The sequence below is a fragment of the Artemia sp. Qi Xiang Cuo genome, chromosome 12 (assembly GCF_049724085.1).
Source record: "Artemia sp. Qi Xiang Cuo chromosome 12, ASM4972408v1, whole genome shotgun sequence".
In the NCBI taxonomy this organism is placed as follows: domain Eukaryota; kingdom Metazoa; phylum Arthropoda; class Branchiopoda; order Anostraca; family Artemiidae; genus Artemia; species Artemia sp. Qi Xiang Cuo.
The window spans coordinates 55,074,311-55,097,681 of NC_142805.1; the positions used below are offsets into that span (position 1 = coordinate 55,074,311).

A 23,371-nucleotide genomic window follows, 5' to 3' on the forward strand; every position below is an offset into this window, starting at 1 on the left:
CAATGCAGATTAAAACCAGAAAATAACAGAAACGCCTAAAAATAAGAAACTAGGCTGACTTATATAGGCCGGCTGTTGAAGGGCTCAGTGAACCGTAATTCTTAGATTCAAAAAAGGATGCAATTAGTATATTTCACAAATTTTTTTACGTTGTGCTTTCTTAGTGATAAATGCCATTTCTAGACAAAATTAAATGTATGATGATACTAACTTTATTTCTGTAAAAAAGGGAGCAAATTATTTAGATACTAATTTTTTCTCTTCTTTTTAAGGCAAATTATGAAGAATGCGTGCCCCCTCCGTTCAAGAAAGCCAGATATGACGAGACAGTCCCATCAGTGCCCGCCCCAATGCAGCCTGGGTTTAAGTTAAAGAGAGAGTGGACGGCTTCTTATAATATGGTGAACCCTGCCGAAGCTATGTAAGATCGTGAAATAGCCGGCCCAGTCGTGCAAGAACATAGCGACATCGCCCTATCCACCCTCCAGCATGCACGACCTGGTCCTTCAGATGCCCAAGTGCAGCCGGTATATACACATATAAGTATTTTTTCCCACCTTTCTATTCATTCATTTTTCAGTCCTTTTCAATCCCAATATAAACTTATCTCTGTGAGATATTAACCCCTCACCCCAACCATTGTTTTAAATTTATCTCCCTCGGAGATATCTAAATGTAATTTTTTAAAATGAAACCACTCTTTTCTCTGCTCCCTCCTCCCTCGGAGATTTCTAAATGTAATTTTTGCATAGAAACCACTCTTTTCTAATCATTGCTATCGCTTTGATATCTCATAAATGAATATTTTTATGTAGTTTATATTAATAATTACCGCAATTGAAACTCGAAATGCTGTTTTCACGATTCACTGCTGTTTTCTATGCATTCCCCCTATCTCTTCGCCGCTATGTCATAAGCGAATATTTTTCATGGGTAATTTCAATTAATGCTCACCATTTGAATCTCAAAATCCCCTATTTTTCACAATTGATTATCACATAGTTCAAGAGAAGGAACTGAGTGAGATTATTCACATTTATCTATTTGTCACATATGGACCCCGTAATTTGCGCAAGGATATTTTAAAATAACTTTCAATCTTACAAAGCCTTTCCAATATTTTAGTGATGTGGAAACATTGTATACGATATACTGAGTTAACGGTTCTCGAATTTAATTGTACTGTTTCCCAGAGAATGCGCTTGGAAACAGAACAGACACGCAATTAAAAATAATCTAGGCTCATTTGGAGTCATAGACAACCTGTACGGAGAGTAGGCAAAACGACTTGTGCCACCTAACACTATGGTTTTGTGAGACTCTAGGTAAACGGCTGGGAGTCGTGGAGCCCGGACTGCGCCGAGGGGTTTGGGGAGTGCTGTGAAGGCAAGGCTAGGGAAGTGCCGGTGGGATGCGCCACGGGTCTGGAGCGTGCCACAGGGATGCGCCTCTGGCCCGAGACGCATTGTGGTACGCGATGTGGGGCCCGCGAAGTGCCACAAGGAGGCGTTGTGGTTCTGAACAGCGCCACGGATGGTCCGGGACGCGCTATGGGGCACGTTTAGGGGGGCGCTGGGGGTAGCGCCAAAAAAAAAAAAATTTGAGCACTTTTTAAATAAACGACCAAATTGTCGCCTTCTATATCATATCTTAGATTATCTTCAGTTGAATTAACCAAATGTTATTAAGCAATAATAATCCACATTTTAAAAGCAGTAGGGATGATTTGAAAACTTTGAAAATAAGTTATTTTTTCATTTACAGGTTGTCCTGGTTCCATACTCGCCATCTCCCCCCAGCTCGTCAGTTAGGGAAGGAGAAGATGCACATGTGAAGTCCCCCAACAATTCACTATGTGATGATTTACATCAAATTCCAGATAATATTGATGAGTTTATTGATAAATTTTTAAATGTTGATTATAGCGCAGTTGAGCTGGTAGACTTGAGCCCAAATACATTGCAAATTTTAGATGATTTTACCCGGGACTTAACAGGGAACCCTCCAGCCTCCGATACCCTATCGACTCCACTTCGAACAACTGAAGTGGAGCATTCGCCAGATATTGTTGAACAGCTTGGGGGAGGGGATAATATACACGCGGGGGAGGGGGATACAACTCTCCCAGACTTTCAGCTGTCCAACAGAATTTTAAATAATATAGTTGTTTTCACTGCAACGTTTGGGGATCCTTTTAATTCGCTTTTGTGTGGTAATTTTGTTTTTGACCCTGTAGAAATTGTGCATGTATATGTAGAAAAAATTCGTGCACTTCTGGAGAACCAAATTCAATTGTGGGGGAGGGATTCAATTAAGGTTTCAATTGTTTTAAAGGTTTCTTATTTGAATGAGGGAAAAAGTGAAGTTTATTATCATTATATACATTCCGAGATGCGTTTGGTATATTCAAATTTAGAAAATTTTGAGGGAGTTTTTATAGATTGGGTCAATCAAATTATAACGTATCTCGACAACTTTAACGAAAATGGAAGTTGCTCAGTAGTTTTATTTATTGAAAATTTAAGTATAAATATTTTCAAATTTAAGACAGATTTTATTGTAAGAGGGGGGGCTAGGTCTGAAAGGAATACTATTTTAAATTATAATCCAGATCTAGTAGGTTGTCATGGTGTCCAGTGGAGTTGTTTTGAAACAGGTCATATGTGTTTCAGATATGCTTTCCTTATATCAGCATTCGAGCCTCTAGCTCAGGACGCTACCAAGAAGAATTTAGATCACTGGGCTGTACATGGGAAGGAAGGGTCCAGTTTTTCCATTGTAGATTTTTCTTGTCTAGAAGGAAAATACCCAGTAACGCTTCGAGCCATTGATATTTTTGAAAGGTATAATGCTCATTTAAATATTGGGGTTATTGTGGTACAGTATGAAACTGAATTTGAAGATGGGGTTCGCTCTAAATAGAAGGGGGGGGTTTTCCCCGTAAGGAGCCCGTCAGTTGATTTGGTTAAACACTGGGTATGGTTGCTATACACACCACATAGTCAACCGAATACAATCGGTCATTTAAACCATATCACTGACATTAGTAGAGTTCTGGGGGAGGGTAAGACTAGGGGGACCCGTTTCTACTGTCCAACATGCCTCTCTAGATTTTGGACTGAACTAAATTTACAAAATCACATGAGGTATTGTAGCCGCCACGGCTACCAGACAGTGGAAACGGTTTCAGGGGATAGGGCAATTCTACGTTTTAAAAATTTTCAGAATACCCTTCTCCAGTGCAACAAAATATCTTTGGATTGTGAGGCTAAGCTGGTGGAGGTGAATGACCCCCAATATCCAAACCGAGTCAAAGAACATCTGGCTATTGCAGTGTCCTACGCCCACGCGCAAAGAGATAGTTCTAACACCATGCGGTTGTTAGAAATAGTTGAAACATTGGATGAGGGGCCTGAGTGCATGGTCAAGGCACTGACTAAACTGATTGGCACGGCTAATGGTGCTATTTCTCATTTGAGAAATACGCATTATCCAATGGTGTTGTCTGCAGAAGATCGTATCGCGATTAAAAATCAAAAAATATGTTGGGTTTGCAAGGGGGACTTTATAGAGGTGGATAAGGGGGCTAAAGGGCAACGTGGGGGGCGGGGGAAAGTTAGAGATCATGACCATTTGTGGCAGGAAATATCCTCGGGGGGTAGTAATTTTAGAGGGGTTGCGCATCAATCGTGTAATTTAAATGTTAGCCAGCAGTTTTTTATCCCTGTTTTTATTCATAATTCCAATTATGATTTAAAATTTATTGTACCAGTACTGGCACGCAGGCATAGGGATGGAGTGGGAGTAGATTGTCCATGGGAAAATAGTTCATTTATCTACAACATTATTCCCAAATCAGCCGAGAAGTTATTGCTTCTCGAACTGAAATGGCAGGCAGTGGATAATGAGCGTTTGTGCTGGAATAAAATCAGGTTTTTAGATTCTGTTAGTTTTTTCCCAAGGCATTGAGTCAATTGATTCAAGTGCAAAAAAGCGACAATTTTGATAGCTTTCTCTTGCTTAAACAGCACTTTCTAGACAGTAAAATGTATGACCTGTTGACCTACAAAGGTATATATGCATACGATTATTACTGTTCTGATGCACGCTTAAGTGAGGAGAAAATACCTCCAATTGAAGCTTTTTACAACTCACTCACCAACAGTGAATGCACAGCCGAGGAGTATGAGTGTGCCAAGAAGGTGTGGTCCCAGGGGGATTGTAAAAATGGGTGGGATTACTGTAGACTGTACTTGGCCAGTGACGTTCTAACTCTGTTAGATATACTCTGTAAGAACACAGACCAGATCTATTCAGAGTTCGGGTTAGATATAGGCTACTATTTTTCTACACCCAATTTAGTGATGTATTTAATTTAAAAAATTAGCAGGGTGTAAATTGGCCTAATCACCGACGTATATCAGCACCTTTTTGTAGTGGTTTAAATGTGGGGTGGGTATGTTTTTCATGGGGACCGCGTCTTATCAACCGATCCGAGCGGACAAAGCACAGGTGCAAAGTCAAATGCAGTGTTCTTGGACATGAACTCATTGTACCCCTCGGCAATGTCACACTACTCTTTGCCGTGTGGGAACTATCAATGGCTTGAGAATCCTTGTGAGTTCCCCGACATTACCACCGTCGAGGACAATGGGCCACAAGGATGGTTCTTTGAAGTTGATGGTCACATTCCGCTGGCACTTCACGACTCAGTCAAAGATTTTGTCTTTCCCTTTATCAATCGGCCCGTGAGCAGGGACTCTCTGAGCCCCTACAATCTTTCATTGGTTGAGGATATGGGGATGCACTGGACTCCTCTAAACAAAAACTGATTGCTGATTTGGACCCTAAAGAGAATATCGTTGTTCACCATTTGCTTTTGCTCTGGTTGGTGGACAATGTCTTCAAGATCAACAACATACACAGGGTCGTGCTGTTTAGTCAGTTAAATTACTTGAAAACGTGTATCAATGCCTTTTCCGCTAAATGCACTAAGGCCCACTCAAAGGTATAGACGGAAATGTCCAAGCTTATTCTAAATAAAGCATTTCGCACAATTTGTGAGAGCTTACGTAATAGATCTCACTGTGATATTGTGACTGACCCTCTAGAGTGTGCACGAATTATTAAAATAAAATAAAAGCTATTGCCACAACCATACCAATACAATTCATACGAGGACTTGATGTTTTCAATAGTATTGAATCGAACTCGTGGTTGATTATCGATGATTTGGCTGAATCCATTGAACAGTTCTCACAGGAAATGCTACAACTGTTCACTGTTCGCTCCCATCATGAACACATGTCCGTTACCCTAGTTCTACACAATCTGTTTCATCAGAGCAAATGTATGCGAACCATTGCTTTGAATTGCACCGTCTATATTATCTATCGAGTCGTGGGGTATTATAGCACGCTCCTAAATATAAATAAGCACAAAAAACACGGCCCGCCAAAAATTCTATTTTCAGCGTAAACACACGCCACAAGCAAACCCTAAGGTTAAAATTTGCTGGATCTTAATAAGAGCACGCCCGAGGATCTACGTGTAGTCACCGACATTTTCAACAATGAAATTACAGTATATCTACCGGTGAACAGTAGAAAAGACTATTAGTCGCCATTATGACACTGAAAAAACTACACGAACAACGGCATCTGTTTTTCGTTTTAAGCACTTCAAAACCATTGCTTAGGAAGGCTATACTCAAACATGGGGTTGACAATGATTTCATTAATCTAATATCTGAACTTTGTTTAAATTTAACTGAGGGCAATGTTCAACTGCCAGAAGGTGTTAGACAACAGACAAACAAACATCGTTCCACTGTACGCGCCTAGGCTTGTAAAAACAAGGGAAAAAATTTTAAAACAAAACGTCTCCTTCAAGCAGGCGGTAACTTTTTCACACTTTTACTGCCAATAATTGCAGGACTTGTAAACAGTTTTCTCTAGATGGCAAAACCATATAAATTGACACCATTTGAACTTGTCCTCTCGCCCGTCGAACATTTTGAAGACAATCTAAGCAAATTCATTAACGATGAGAATATTGCCGATGACAAAAAACTGCTTTTACTTCAAGATGCAATACGACGTGTGGACAAACATAAACCAGATCGTGAGAGACCCACCGTCGCCACTGATCTCCCTAAACAGGAAACATCTCCTCAAGATTCTGCAGAAGCACCAATAGAGAATGACTTGAATTCAATTGTATTGAAAATTGGAAACCTATTGCCTTTGACCTATCGAGAACAGAGTAAAAGAGTATTATCCTATCTCATGTTGGAAACTGTCGATCAAGTTCAAGTCGAGAGCACAGGGAAACAAATTATAATACAGGGAAAAAGTTATAATCTAGTTGATTTAATTTGTGATATGGTGACGAATCGTAAAGGACTCTTATCCTTTGACAATAATCTATACACCTTTCTGTATGTATCAAACTTCCCCAAAAGTCTTATTGGCAATAAGCAAATTCTAAAGAAACTAAGAGAATATAGTCCTCCAACAACACGATTTAAAAAAGAAGAAGATTCAATATATGAAGATACTATCAGCAGAAGCAATGATTTTACAACACCTGTGGCTGCTAGTCAAAAGCTAAGACGAATTGATTCGCCCGCCAGTGTGCAAAAGGGGAGTGGACATTATACTACGTGTTTACGCTCAAAATGGATGAAGTTCTGAAAGGTGTCTATGAAAATATTGGTGAAGCGGGGAGTTTAAGTTCCCCCAAAACGCTTTCCAAAGCTGTCTCCGGCACCACCACATTGAAAAACACAAAGGAGTATCTAGAAAATGAGCCGAGTTACACACTGCATCGAAATCACAGGCTTCGCAGTAAACAATATCGACAAACTAAAGCCTTTTTCCCTCTGCATATATTGCAAAAGGATCGTTTAACTCTAGACGCACTTCAACAACGTCACAATGCGCCCTACAAATATATTCTAGTGGCAATCAGTGTCTTTAGTCGCTATGCATATGCCATTCCGCTACGGTCAAAGAGAGGTGTTGAAGTTGCTCGGGGCATTGAAAGTATTCTAGAACAGGATTCATATAGAAAAATTCACTCTGATCGTGGTAGTGAATTTGTTAATCCCCATGTGCAAAGGGTTCTTTTGAAACATAATACAATACTTTATCATAGTCACAGTCCGATAAAGGCTGCATTAGCCGAATAATTAATAAGAAAGATTCGTCAATTAAATTCAAGATATTACACATTGAAAAATTCATCGGCTTTTATTCATGATTTAGATAAAATCATGCAGATATATAATCAACGACCCCATCGATCCCTGTCCAACTCTACACCAACGGATGTCCACTATAGTGAAAATACATTTGATGCTTTTCTAAAGCAATACTCCAAGGGTGAAAAGGAGAAAAAGAAGAAGAAATTCAATGTTGGTGATACTGTTCGAATTAATAGAACCACCAATATTTTTGAAAGGCGGAATTATTTATGGAGCATCGAGCTTTTTAAAGTGTCAAAAATCCTAGACACCATACCCATAACTAATCGACTGCGAGACACCAAAGATGATGAGATTCTCGGCGGTTTTTATGAATATGAACTGCAAAAAGTTAGAAACACTAGTGAAATTTATCAAATTGTAAAGATATTAAAGAGTCGTACACGCCATGGTAAGAAACAGTTGCTTGTTCGCTGGCTAGGATACAACTCAGATTTTGATTCTTGGGTCAGTGTTGAAGACATTGTCAATGCCAAATGATTTCTATGTGACTTTCTTGTCCAATGTTTCTGATCCTCTCTACAATGATCTGAATAAAACAAGTGATTTTTGGACGAAACTCTTTCCCACCATGAAATTAGACGGAAAGTATGAAGTGGCTTTTGTCGACTGTATTCTCAAAAATACCTATGACATCCTGAGAAAGGATCGTAAATATGAAATAAAAATTTTACCCTATGATTGGCCGCCACCACCAGGTGATCAAGAACAAATTCAAAAAATCAATTGGATGGATTATCCATATATTGAATTATCCTACGAGGAGCTCACCTGTATGAATGATTTATGTCGTACTATCAATAAAAGAATTTCCGCTCGTAAAAAAGGAGCTTTTCATTTCAACTATTCAAAGGAGGAGGGAAGATCTACATTAGTTCAATTAGTGCCAGAGAAAAGTTTATTTTCAACGATATCCTAAGGGGTGTTCTTAGCTTTAAGCTCAATTTCATCAACGTTTGAATGGTGTGGCCCACACAGTTCAGTTGTTCTGACTATAAGCCATTTATCACCAAGGAATCCTGTCTATTTCTCTACGCTTTGGTTGTGGAAACATCTCAAGCTGGTAACTCAAATGTCCCCCTCCTACGACTCCTTGAACGAAAAACCAATCAAGAACATATTCATCACTACAATATAAAGCATCTTCAGTATATTCCAGTAAACACTTCCTATTTGGAACTCTGTCAGTTAACACTAAGAACCGAATTGGGTGATCCCATAGCAATTTCAAAAGGTTTGGCTGTGATTACATGCCATTTTCGTCCCATCGTTCAACAACAAGATGTCTAATAAAAAAGTGGTAGTCACTTGTCCTGATATTGACTGCTATGTCAATACTCTTGGCCCAAGACAACAGGGCAATGGAATGAACCAATACAAGGGGCGTACTACAATGTCTGGGTACGGTGTTGGCAGTTGGTTTGCTAAGCTGTTTCGCTCTTCACTACCACTGGCTAGAAAATATCTTGTACCGGCTGCGACAGATTTTGCATCCTCTATACTATACGATTGGGGCTCTGGCAAAGATTTTAAAAAAAATGCTACTGAAATCTTAGGTCCAGCGCACGATCCCTTTGCGAGAGATTAAAGCAAAATGATACAGATTTAAAAAGGCAAAGAAACAATACATCCCTCACCAGACTGCACTCAGGTCGGAAAAGTACGACATCCCCTTTGCCAAAGAAAAGAAGGACCAACTTGACATTTGCTGTAAACTAAAGCCCCAGGAAGAATATTGTCAGAACGAAACTAGATTTCTTCTCCTAAAATGTCCTAGCTACCGCATAAGGATTCTCAACCTTCAATCACCGCCTCATTGAATCCATTCAATGCCGAAAATGTTGATGTGAGTGTCAAGCATGGATACTGTGAACAATTTTATCCACAACAACCCCTCTCCGACAATATTCACTTTAAAATTTATTCCAATGAAGACTACTTTATGGATTTATCGTCCACATTTATAGATTTACAAATTAAAGTCCGGAAATCCGATAATTCAATGCCAATTTAGGCCAAGGGGATATCCTATGAAAATTGCATACTACATAATTTATTTCGTCAAATTAGTGTCTACATCAATGGCACGCTGGTGAGCACAAGCAACAATCTCTCAAATTATACAAGCTATATGCAATTCAGGCTGATGACACCCAAGTCATACAAGGAATTGAGAGGCACCTCCAATGGATATGAATATATTACTAATACTAATAGTACAAATGCAATTAAAATGCTACAACTACTGAATTACATCTAGTTGGAAAAATATATCATGAAATATTCAATATACCCCAATGGCTGCAGCACAATGTTAAAGTGGAAATAAAACTGACGCTTGCACCCTCCAATTTCATATTGAGAAAAGAACTTGCTGCCAATCCTGATGTAAGTCTCTCCCTCATCTCGGCAATACTTCATGTACGCAAACAACAGGTTATGAGTTATGTTGCTTTGGCCGTGGAAAAACTGAGAGCCAATGGCAACAATATTAAACTACTTGTTCCTCATACAATCACCAATCAACGTCATATAGCAATGGGTTCACGCACCTTCACCGATTCATCCTTTATCAATGGCGAAATCCCCTCGAAAGTGGCTTTGGCCTTTGTAAAAAGCGCCAGTGCAATAGGATCATGGACTAAATGTCCACATAAATTCGAGATGTTTCGACTTTCATCTCTTGTGTGCAAAGTAAACGGCATTCCACTCTACAATCTATCTTTTGATAGATCCTATAGAACATTGTACGAGTTGACAATGCAAACCCTAGATCATGATTCTCAACTATTTGAAAATGGTATAACCGAAGATATGTTTGCTAAAACACATGGTATCATTGTACTGGATTTGTCGGGTACACAGGATATGAGTATAGTACGTACGGGGAGTGTGCGTTTAGAGTGTATATTTACCGACCCATTGGCTGAGAGTATTGCACTAATCTCACTAAACCAATATGAAACCTATTGGGAAATCACTCCCGAAGGCAGTGTTCTATTAAACTTGGCGCCTTGAACACCAGTCAAGTAATCAGTGTATTTAATATGGACCCCTACATGTCCTAGTACAAATGCAATTGTCTACCCTCGGACTATCTAGGAAAAATTCAAAGTGTCAACAACACCTTGATTATTGTTAATAGCAGTCCGTCGACTGTGCTGACGGGTCATTGGCTGTGAATCTTTCAAACAATGAAGGCGATTGAATTTTTTGATCCTCTTGGTCTACCCTATACATTCTACTCACCTCACATCAGCAACTATATTGAGAGCAGTGGGAAAACTATTATTCAAAATCGGATGAGGGTGCAGGATCTAACGACTTAGAGCTGCGGCTTCCATGCACTATTATATTTTGTATTCCGATGTCGTGGATATACTTACAAGCAGTTTCTCCACATGTATTCTGACAATCCCCGTCTGAACGACTTTCTAGTGGAAAATATCCTCTCAGACCTATATAGTATTTATTTCAGTTCCCTAAGAGTAAAGTGCTTAAAAAATGTTTTTGAATTTTTTTATTAATAAAATGTATATATATACAACAACGTCTTTAAATCTACACTTTAGATTACTTCATCTTCGATGTATAGGCAACTATCACGAACCACTAATACTGGTAAATCATTTGGATTCACTGTATATTGATCTTGATTGACTGTAAAGTCAGGGTCACATTTTCTACAGTATAATGTAACTTCACTCTTGTCATATCTCTTTGTATAGTCAATAATACTATTTGCATTCATATTATGAAATTCAAGAGTTTCAAGCTGTTTATTTAAAGCAATATCACATACAATGTTTTCAAGTGGTGAATCACATTCTGTAACTGCCAAATAAAAATCGCTTGGTTTATAGTCATAGTAGGTGGTGTCATCACATCGATGACGTAGAAACCAGATTGTCTTGTTACCCCAACAGTTGAATCGTAGACCAGATTCCTCTTCCCAGAATAATTTAAATCCGCGACGGTACCAATCTCGTAGAAATAAACTGAAATCACGTTTGGGATTCTTTCCAATCATAGCGGGGTAAGTATTCTCACACTGATCACATTTATCATTGTGACAATTGGAGCACTGGTGTCCTCTAGGATGCGAGTCATATACCTACTCAAGACATGAATTACATCCTTTAATTTGTACTGCATAGTCTCTATGTAATTTACAAGGATTACATAATTTACACTTTTCACTATAGTTATCAATAATTGTACAATTCTCACATTGATTCCAACTGCCAAGAGTGTACATGCACAATGGACATATGTAGAACATTTTTCGGTTTCCGATGTCAACTCACTCACAGCTAAAACGAAACTGATCCTCTTCGTTCGATAAATTCAACGAGAGGGAAATGGGGGAGAGAGGAGTAGCTCTGTGACGTTACCTCTTTCGAATTATGGGGGAGCCATCTACATTGAATCCATTGGCAATATTTTCAAAAGTATATCCACGATATGATTCTGTCTTGTTCCAATTAATATATCAATAAATTGAGTATAAGCATTTGAATCACATTTTAAAAGTTTCATACAATAGTCCAATGGAGGAGAATCACTCCTCATTATATTGTCAAGTGTTCCCTGACAAGAGAATATCCTGAGTTTAAGAGATAGCTCGAGAAAATCATTATCCAAAATCAAATGTTTTTCCATAAACACTAGATTTGATCTAATTCTTTCTTTCTCAAATTTATTAATTTTTCAATCCTTTCACTCCAACTGCTGACTCGAGACTATCATTGTTTAATGGGGATATAAACGATCCTATTGCCCGGTATTTGATCAATAAATGTCCCACTGAAGGACAAAATCAATTTCACGAAACTTCGCTTCCCCATCGATTAAATACTCAAGTTCCTGGACCGCCACTTCCTCTACGATATCCAGATCCAAAACACTGTCCCCAGCTTGTTGCACTATTACTAGGGTATAAGAATGCCCTTCATAGTATTTACTCTGTACCGTAAATTGGGTTCCCGTTTCGTTCTCCTTTAAATAGATAAATAATGACCTATATTGAGTTAATCTAAGATCTAAGAATTGAATTAAATTCTGAATTGATTCTAAGCAAGTTTCATAGCAGTTCTTAAAGACAAAACAAAAATAAGAAATTCTTTTCGTTTGATTAGTTGTTATATTTCTATTTTCTTCCTACTCTGGTCTAAATTCCAGGAAAGAGGGAATGGCCACCCCCTGCCCCTTCCCCCTGTGGGCCCCCATGGAGTGGACCCCCCTCTACCAAATTACATGGCCAAACTGTGACCGATTTAGCCTATCTAGTTATAGCACGAAAATCATTATAAAAGCACTAAGTCTTATTTTCTTTTTCAATTATTTTTTTTTTCGTCCAGGAAGATCCTATTTGCAGATGCAGAGGGTTTATTCATTTCCACTTTTGAAAATTTCAAAACAAGAGAATTTAATTTTGAACTGATAGATTTTAGGGAATAAAAGCACCTCAAATATCAAGGAAAAAAAATTGACCTGAGTAAATGTGGCGAAACAGAAAGCATAGAACGTTTTCCAATTTTGCCATTAAGGAGGCTTACATTTTTACTTATGATAAATTTTCAAAGGCAGTATATTTGGAAAAATATTAATCTGGAACATATTATCAAGTGTGATGGACCGCTATTTTTCTCGTTCTCCTTATGTTAAAAATGAGCATTGATTAATTAAAAAAAATGATCTGCTCAGAATAAAGAGCAAATTTGATACTTAAACAAGCAACATTTAAAGCTACTTAATCAATTATAGTTTTTTTCTAAACTATTGGGGAGGGGGCAACTTCCCCCCCCACTTGTCCTCCCCCTTTCAACGATACTACTGCCTGTGTGTTTGCATACCAGTTGGTAACTACCTCTAAGGGGGATTTAGGGAGTGGTCTTAGGGGCACTTAAACCCCAAAAGTTTGAAAGGTGTCTTAATAAAAGGGGCCGAAAATACCATTGGGGAGCCAAAGTGTCAATGATGTCCCACCCAAGCATTAATTATTTACCCTCCTGGCAATACAAGGGATTCGTTTCAAGATTTGGTATTATTGGGAGGGGGTTGCATTCTTGAAATCATAAGCAGCGCAATAGGGCTGCCTAAATAAAGAGAGATGTGGGTACAATGTATTATTATTTTTATTTGTTTGGTTTATTTAGACCAGGGGACTTCGTATAGAAGAAGTTGTCACAGAAACTTTGGGAGGGGCTCACTCGATTGAGAATTCAAAAGGCTAGCGCCCTTTTTAATTGTCGGATCAAAATCAACATCGAAGACTTGGTCGAGGCCGAAAGACTTGGTCGAGGGAAAAAGACAAGACAGATAGTCCGAGTAATTGAGAGGCAAAAATGTTTAATTCGCAGGGGTAAATGGTGGGAGTAAGTATGACTCTCTTATTGGACAAATACTTGTGTTAGTTTTTGAAAAGGCACACCTGCCTAGAGTCTCAGGCAGGTTGACTAAGAATTTAAAATGGACATAGGACCAGCATATTGCCTGGAATGAGAGGCAAACAAGGCACGCCCGCCTAGTGTGGTCTTAAAATGTATTTACGTCAAGCTTACGGGGAGCACTGGACCAATATCGTTTTAAATTTTTCAAACTGTGCTAAAAAAAAATCCTCGTTTTCTCATATATTTGATTTTATTTTTCATTTATTATTTCCTTTCCTCTCTTGTTTTGATACGTCATCTATAACTAGTGCGGTCTTAGAATGTATTTACGTCAAGCTTACGGGAGCATTGGACCAATATTGTTTTAGATTTTTTAAATTGTGAAAAAAATAGTCGTTTTCTCACCTATTTGATTTTATTTTTCATTTATTATTTCCTCCTCTCTTGTTTTCATACGTCATGTATAGCCGATGTGGTCTCAGAATGTATTTGCCCGAAATTCGTCTGATAGAAATTTTGAGATAGTCACGTGTTTAAAAAAGTTTGAAGACCATAGACAGCGCAATAGCGCTGCTTTAGTAAAGAGTGATGTGGGTATTTTTTTTTTCTTTTTTTTTCTTAGGCCACGGCACTTCGTACAGAAGGAGTTGTCACAGAAAATTCGATAGTGGCTCATTCGATTGAAAATTGAAAGGACTAGTGCTATTTATATTAGTCGAAAGTGATTGGATGGCAACCAGCCCTCCCACACCTATATTTTCCCCAAACACATTCAATAGAGTTTTGAGATAGTTATTTTGTTCAGCGTAGTTGAAAGGTCATAAAATATGTAATTGAGTATGACAACACGCCCTCTCCCGTAGCCTCCAAGCCAAGCAGGGTTTTCTTCTGGTGTCCTTTATATAGATCATTTTGATGGTCATTGTCTTAAGGAACGCAAGAAATGCAATGGAAGTACACGGAATCAACCGGGGAGAAAAATATTTCATATGCTTAGATTATGTTTATGATTTAAGCATCCTAGATGAAAGAGTGAGCAAAATGAATGAGGTTTTGCGTGTTTAGGGTGCTAGAATAAGTTTGAAAATTGATGTTAAAAAGACATAGTCACTGAGGCTAGGAATTAGTGAAAATAAAAAGGAGACGTTGGGAAGCGAAAATCTCGATTAGGTGGACAGCTTCACTTACCTTGATAGTACTATTATAAAAGACGGTGGAAGCAGTAAAGATGTTAAAAGTAGAAAAGTCAAGGCTCAGGTGTTTTTTCACAGTTGGAAAAAGTTTATAAGAAAAGCAAGATAAGCCAGCAAACCGAGATTAAAATATTGGAAGCTATAGTTATGACAGTGGTCAAATATGGTTCAAAAGCACAGGCGCTCTGAAAAGCGGATAAAGATTTGCTGGATGTTTTCCAGAGAAATTGCTTACGGATTTTTCTGGGTACCCAACTGACTGACCGTATTTCAAATAGTAGGCTGCACAAAAAGTGTGGTTCGATCCCACTTTCTAGGGCTATAATGAGAGAAATGTTGAGATGGCTTGGACAATTTATGGGGATGACGGGTGACAGATTTCCAAAGATTGTTCTTTTTGACCAACCATCAAGGGCTAAACAGAAAGCAGGTCGTCCGCGATGGAATAGGAGGATGTTATAAAGAAAGATTTAAAGGAAAATAGAACTTCCTGGGAGAGTTTAAAGAGGGAGGTTTTTAGTAAATTGGGATGGAGGAGAAGCGTGTGTAGCTGTGTTTACCACAGGTGGCTTGGTACTAAGTAAAGAGTGCTGTGAGCACAATGTATTATTATTTTTATTGTTTAGACCTGGGCACTGCGTACAGAAGCAGTTGTCGTAGAAAAATTGAAAGGGGCTAATTCGATTCCAAATTACCATTCCTATTTCCCTTTCCAATAGTTGAACGTGATTGAAGGGCAACCAGCTCCCCCCCCCCGACCACCCCCATCATGTTCTCAAATACATCCAGTAAAAGTTTTCAGGTAGCCATTTTTTTACGTATTTGATGTCTAGTAATAATGTCTTTGAAAATTAACCCCCCTCCCAATAGAGCCTTCGGCGTAAGGGTTGTAAGATTAGCCTTTGTACATATATGGTTTCTTGACTGGTCACATATATTTTGGGGTGGGGGGCCTATTGGATAGGTAATCAGAAGTTCTAGTGCCCTTTTCAGGATTCAAAGTGATCGAATGGCAAATTCCTCTCCCCCCGCCCCTCCCCCCGCCAAAAACGACATATTTTCCCGAAACGGATTTCGCCTCCAAGCCAAGCAGGGTTGGGGTCTGTTGTCCTTTATACAGATCATTTTGAAGGAAATTGGCTTAAGGAACCCAAGAAATGCAATGTAAGCACACGGAGTCAAATGGGGAGGAAAATCTTTTCTATACTTTGATTATTTTGATGATTAAAGCATCCTAAATGAAAGAGTGAGCAAAATGAATGAACTTTAAGAGGCTTAGCGAGCTCAGGTTGCTAGAATAGGTTTGAAAATTAATGTTAAAAAGACATAGTCACTAAGGCTAGAAATTAGTGAAAATCAAGAGAAGACGTTGGGAAACAAAAAGATTGATCAGGTGAACAGCTTCACTTACCTTGGTAGTATTATTAGAAAAGACGGTGGGAGCTGTGAAGATGTTAAAAGTAGAAAAGCCAAGGCTCAGGTGTTTTTTCACATTTGGAAAAAGTTTGGAAGAATGGCAAGATAAGCCAGCAAACCAAGATTAGAATATTTGAAGATACAGTGATCACAGTGGTCAAATATGCTTCAGAAGCACAGGCTCTCCGAAAAGCGGATAAAGATTTGCTGGATGTATTTCAGAGAAATTGCCTACGTATTTTTCTGGGTACCCAACTGACTGATCGTATTTCAAACAGTAGGCTGTACAAAAAGTGTGGTTCGATCCCACTTTCTAGGGCTATAAAATATCAAGACGTCCAGTCGTCCTTTTACCATTACAACCAGCCGTTTTTTTACATCAAAAGTCCAGACGCCTTTTAAGCATTAGCGTAAATGGTTTTACTTTCTAAAGCAAATAAAATAAATTAAATTAGGCTAAAGATATTGTGCGAAAAAGATTAAAAAAAACTCTCTTCTTTTCATTGATCGAAGCTTAGTTTCCTGAAACTATATACTAAACGTCATTTCTGTTCGTCTTTGGGTTTTTTCTATACTTTTTCTTTCTTTACTTTTCTTTGAAAAACCTCTTCTGCGGAAAGTTTTTTTCCTTAATTAATTTAAGAAAAGAACACCAAATCTGTGCACAAACTTATTGAATAAACCTTCTAGCTCTTATGATAATATTACTTTTATGATAAAGTATGTTAGGGAATTTCTTGCTAATAATTAAGTTTTTCCCGGTTTTCCGAGGAATTGATGTTTCCATATTGAATCTGCTGTTTATTTGTGTTGGTGGAATCATGTTTTTGTTGGGGGGGAGGGGAATGTTTTGGCTTGATGATGTGAGTGTATTATTTTAAAAAATATTTGATGGTTGCATTTGTTTAATTTTTGTTATGTTTCTCTCCTGTTTTTTTCTGGCCATAGAGCCTTAAGGGGGAGACTAATTGGAAGTGTTTTGTTGTTTTTGTATATAAAATACTGTGAATTTTGTTGAATCTCTATATATTTCTTGTTTTTTTTTTCATAAACTCAACTCAAAATTCAATTCAAATACGACGATATTATTGATTTATCGAAATTGTCAATATCAATATAAAATAAAAACAATATATTTATACCGACGTGAGAAAAAAACACCTGGGTGACAAATTGCTTTTGTGCCAAGATAGCATCAAGTTTATTAACAAAGAACTTAGAAATTGTACGTTACAAGTCGTGGTATTTGGAAATACCAGAATTTCTGGATTGGGAATTTCTGGATTGGGAATATTTTTGTGAGACAAATATGCTGCATAAAGTCCCTGTGCTACAGGGACAAATACAGTAGGGTGGTACTCGAGACCAGACCCCCTTTTCCTCGCCCGGAATCGTAAAAGTGTCTTAGTTTCTGGGCAATTGTAATTCAAAATACTTTTAATTTGATGTTTTATGGTAGTTTAATAATTATTCAACTTAATTTCCTTTAATTTTCAATTTTTTAATATTTTTTATTTTGAAGTCTTGTTTCGTTTAATTTTAATTTAATGTTCCTTCTATTTTGTCCCTAAGAAAAATATTTCCCCATACGATCCTGACTGCATAGGTGTATTGTGTCTTAGCTTAAGAACTGAGATTTCAGTTTCAGCGTCATATTTGTTACGTCATGAAATACCGACTTTGGGGAAAGTCAAAAACCAACTACAAAAAAAAAAAAATAGTAATACTAAATTGTTTTTTTAAAATTTAATGCTGTCGAAAAAGTAAATTTCCCTGGAAGTTCTAACTGTATTTTGATATAAAAGAATCATATAATAAGAAAGAATTTGTAAATTAGAACTTTGTTTCTGGTACATCTTAAAAAAAATCTAGTATAAGGTACAGAGATGGCTGGCATCATTAAGCTAACATTTATATGAACAGGTTAAGAAATCCTTCATTGCAAATGAACACACATATCCATATGAGACAATTAGGGTACATTAGGTGAACTAGCCAGCAACCCTCGCCAACAAAACATAAGCTTACGCTAGTAATATATGCGTTACTCTGCTTTGCTGTTCTGGATAGTTTTTAGTAAGACAAACATAGTTATTATAGTTATACATTGTATAGACATTTTACATGGTGTACACATTGTTATGTATATTATAGTTATACATGGGTATTATATATATACGTAGTTATTATAGTAACAATAGTAGCAGAAAGAATCATCATTGTGCTTTATAAAATAGGTTGCAGCACTTAATTACTTTCACCTGTAGTGTAAGTACCAGGAGGGATTAAAAAAAAGGTTCTGGAAGATACTTTTGCCCAACTCTGACACATCAAAGTTTCTTTACTGAAAAAGCGAGTTAAAATGTCCCCCTGAGTTACTATTACGGGGACCACCATGATGAAGGAGGATCGTATTTACGAGATAAGGACACAAACAAAAACGTCTTTTATCTACTTATTGATAGTATGATTTCACTCATCTTGTGCCATTCTCATTGTTTGGTAATCAAAGTGTGAGGAATATTTTTATCTAAAAAACATGTTCTTCAATTTTTCAGTAACTGTACTTGTTTCATGACATGACTTGATGTTTGATTGATAATCATGCCGATAAAAGATTATTTTCTCTCATTTCAATATCCATCATATGTCATTCCATTCTGAGAACTAGCAAGGAATGCTCTTAGTTATATTGGTATTATTCAGTGCTGGTCATTCCTCCCCGATTTCACATAGCAGGAGTAAGTCTATTTCATTCTTTTAGAAAATTTGCCAAAAAACGTTTTTCTTAGTTTTGAAAAACCCCTTAAACCCATGTAATCATTTTTTTTATTTCAAGAAATAGAAATTTTGCTTCTATAATATTATAGAAAAAAAATAATAGAAATTATTTTAAGAGAACCGGTCTTTGGATTTATTTTACAGCTCATCCAAAAGAAAAGTATGGATATCTTTCAAGAGAGTAAACAGCCACAATTTTCGACAAAAAAAGTTTTTATACGTCGTCGAGTTTTTGGCTTTGGTATTCTTATAGCTACGTGACTGTGTTTTTATTATTAGAAACTGTGGCAAATGTTTATTTCTGTACTAAATTTGCCAATTAAACTAATTACGCTAAGTTATTCTTACTTCTGTACTAAAAAACTGCTAAAAGACCCCAAACATTAGGTGGTGTTAGTGATTTTCTCTTCTAAACACCAGCGCCAATTTCCACTCTAATTAGCTACGCATACTCTATAGATCAGCCCTGAATTAATTAATCAGATTAACTTACATCATGACCATTGTCAAAACGTTAGAAGATTTCATAAACTTCTGCTGAGGCTAGGAAGTTAATTCCTAGCCCAATATTAATTTATTGGGCTTATGAACAAATAAATAAAGTTTTTCAGAAGTATGATTATTGAAATACTTTGAATTAATAACAGGGCCTGGTGAATCGTTTACTACTAAGAGACTGCTACGCTACCAAGTTTTTTTTTTCCAGGATTCCTGAAGTAGTTTCTCAGACCAAGAAATGACAGCCTTTTTGTGCCTTTAGGGCACAATATACAATATAATATTGTGCCTTTAGGGCACAATATAATGTGCCTTTAGGGCACAATATAGCTCTTGAACACCAATAAACAGAAACTTACGGTAGATTTTTCCAATCAAGTTAAGCCTAATTCATTCTGTTGAGAAATTTGCCAATAAAAGGATTTAAATAAAGGGCTTTCTCAGTGCTACATCGGGCCATGAGGTTTAAAAACTGTTTCTCTAAGGACAGTACTGCTTTACACAGTAAAGCTCTTCTGGAGATGGCTTAAATTATACAATTGTTCATATAAAATTGAGACTCAATGGGTCAATTTTTAATAGAAAGGCGGATACGATCGTTCAAATTAGGTCCTATCAGATCATTTAGACCCTCTCAAGTATGTACCCTCTAACTCCGAATCAAATTGTCCAATATAAGCATAGTTTGCTTCTTTTGACGTACGATCATGCGGGGACTATCTAAGAAAATATCCTAAGGGATTAAATTTGAATTGCTAAAAATCATTAAAATAAGAATGTCAGTGTCTATAAGTGATTAATTTAAAAACACAAAATTTCCCGAGGGAAGAAAAGAGCGAAGTTGAAACTTAAAACAGATAAAAATTATTACTTCACAGCTTATTTAATACAGATCAATAAAACTAGTACAAATAAACCAACTAATTATGTCTCCCTATACTTTTAAGATTATACAAAAAAGCGCTTTACTGAAAACACAAAAGTCAAGCATAAAAACAGGATTATTGATTTAAGAGTCAAAAGTGAGTATGTAGTCTGACAACACTAAAAAAATCTATAAGGCTTATCATAGTCTTAAACCAGTTGTGACATCAGTAACTTTCAGTATACAATTAAAATTATTTTAAAACCAAAATATTTTTCAATATACGCGTAAAACTAAAATATAAGCGTAAAACTAAATATTTTTCAATAACCGCGAAGTAATTGAACAACATACAGAAATATTGGATTGATTTATCAAGCAGCATTTTGGTCTCACCAGCTATAAAAATAGTGGCTACAGTCTTAAATTGTAAAAAATATGCTTTAGTATTACTTGGAATGAAGACCAAGTAAGACATAATATGAACTCTGGAAATCTGACTATGTCTCTCTATGCAACAGTGAATTTCAAGCTATGATACAAATTCTAAAGCTAGTCTATAGTTCTAATGCTATCAAAATGGGATTACTTCAAACTTGTGTACAAATTAATAATGACACGTCCTTTGAACTGAGCCAGTCATTGAACTGAGCCATTATGTAGAAGTGATAAAAAATTAAATAAAAAAAAAATAAAGCAAAATCCTAAAATGGATTGTTACTTTATCTTAAAAGTGATTGATCCTAAAGGGGACTGGTAATATTTTTATTCCGTAAAAAGTGTCCTTAATTGGTTTGCTTTCACTGTACCAAAACCCATATATTATTTTGTGTTTTCAGTAAAGCGCTAGTTTTGTATAACCCTAAAATCATAGCGAAACATAATTAGTTGGTTTATTTGTACTAATTTTATTCATCTGTATTAAATAGGCTGTGAAGTAATAATTTTGTCCGTTTTAATTTTCAACTTCACTCTTTACTTCCCTCGGGAAAACTTTGTTTTTTTTAATTAATCTTTGTTCGTTTTTTGTTAAAATTTAATATAGAAACAACACTGCCATAATCTTTTTTATTTATACAGAATAATGTATGCTCGTTTTAAGTTTTAATATCACTTCTTAGTTTCAGCAGAAAACTTATTTTTAATATAATTTCTAATTATCACCTATCTAGGAGAGATAAGAAACCTCTAGAAAATACTGAAAACAACATTGACAGCGAAGAAAAATTTTCAGTCTATAACATAAAGCTCATTATCCATGCTTCGCAAAACAATACATGTTTTTCAGGAACGTTTGTTTTTTGATGTGCAAAAAGCTGTTTTTACTCGGCCGACTTCGCCTGAAATTACCATTATGAAGACAGGGCTTTATAAATCACCTACTGACTAGCAAATACTAGAAAGCTACTGTAACAAAAGAGAGCTGTTTGAGGTCTCATTTAAAAGCTTGTATATGTACCTAATCGCTTTTTATAAATTTGATTTGATAGCAAATTCCCATAAAGTATATTTTCGGTTGTTTCCCCAAATTTTTTAAATGAAACAAGTGCCCTTTCCAATGAAATGACCAAAAAAAGGCATTTTTCAAAACCTAGGAAAGAGCAAAAACTAAGGGGGCAAGATTTTTAGTTGAAAAGTTTTTAGTTTTAGTTAATTTGTTTTTGCAATAATCTTTTACTTTTAAGATTAGTAGGCGATTTATGTAACTTACTAAGAGGGTTTGGAGGGGGAGTATACGTGAGGGGTTCTTATAAACCTCCAGTTAAGAGCTTTGGACCGTAATTATTGCAATGGTCTGTTTTATACCTCCAAACTCTTCCACTTCAGAACTGGCACCAAAAGTGCCGTTTTTAGTGCTATATGGCACTTTAGGATGGTAAAATTGATAAAAAAGCACGTAGATATTAGTAATAGGTTTAAAATCAGCCTTCCCGGGATGTGCCTTAGAAATGAGTGCATCACGTTTGCAAAAAGAGTGGATTATCGAAAAAGTAATCATAAGAACGGACAAACCATGATCGAAAAAAAATCTAGCTGGGATCGAACGCATTATAGGCTAATCTAATTTGAAGCCAAGTGATGTGCTGACAGAATCACGCCTCTAATAATGTAATTGGTGTTTGTAGGACTTTAATTGCGTTGCTTATTAACGGGGACTGGAGGAGGAATTTGCAGGAGGTGTTATTGCAAACCTCCAGTTACGGGTTTTGGACCATAATTATTACAATGATACCATTTTATGCTTCCAAGATTTTCCACTTAGGAAGTGGCACCAAAAATGTTGTTTTCGTTGCTATATCTCACTTACGAATGGTAGAATTGATAAAAAGCACGTAGATATGAGCAAAAGTTTTCAAATGAGCCATTAAACATCACTCTAAAAAGTTCTGGTAGCCCTAGCTTTTCCACTTGAGACATGACGGCAAAAGTGTTGTTTTTAGTGCCATTTGAAACTCGCAAATTGTGGAATTTATGGGAAGAATCTAGATATTAGCAATATTTTTTATTTGATCTATCAAAAAGATATTTAAAATGTTTTAGTAGCCCGGTAGCCCCACCTCTTAAGAAACAGTATGAAAAGTGCCTTTTTTCGTGCCATATGGCACTTGCACACGGCGGAATTTATATAAACCACGTACATATGAGATATAGCTTTTTAATGGGCTCTTAAGCATCTCTCTATAATTTTTTAGTCGCCCTCTAGGCCTTGAATAAATAAGAAAAAACGACTGTTTTAGCATTTTTTAACTTTTTGTTACAATACGCCGTAGTTCACTATTTACTAGGTTGTAGCTAATGTTTCAACCCTTACTAAGAGTTCAATACAAATGCTTCCCAGAAACTAGTTAACGTTGAAATCTGTGAAATGTACTATATGGTGGAATTTTCAAAAACCTATTAAACATAAGCAATAGCTTTTAATTGAGCCATTAAACATCTATCTATGACGGTGTGGGAG

General features: G+C 36.7%; 1 protein-coding gene and 1 long non-coding RNA gene across 3 annotated transcripts in view; one reads left to right on the forward strand and one right to left on the reverse strand.

Moving 5' to 3' along the window:
* The window catches only part of LOC148946289 (uncharacterized), a 97,908-nt gene that overhangs the window by 55,732 nt on the left and 18,805 nt on the right, over window positions 1-23,371 (reverse strand). The gene's annotated exons all lie outside the window — the stretch shown is intronic.
* LOC148946291 (uncharacterized) overlaps window positions 18,854-23,371 on the forward strand; it is a 40,553-nt gene continuing 36,035 nt past the window's right edge. The window contains exon 1 of one of the 2 annotated variants that reach the window (XM_089098354.1): window positions 18,854-19,009. In XM_089098354.1, the coding sequence (XP_088954480.1) occupies window positions 18,946-19,009 (64 nt within the window). In that variant the 5' untranslated portion in view covers window positions 18,854-18,945. The remainder of the gene's footprint in view (window positions 19,010-23,371) is intronic. The other variant, XM_089098355.1, reaches the window with a different exon arrangement.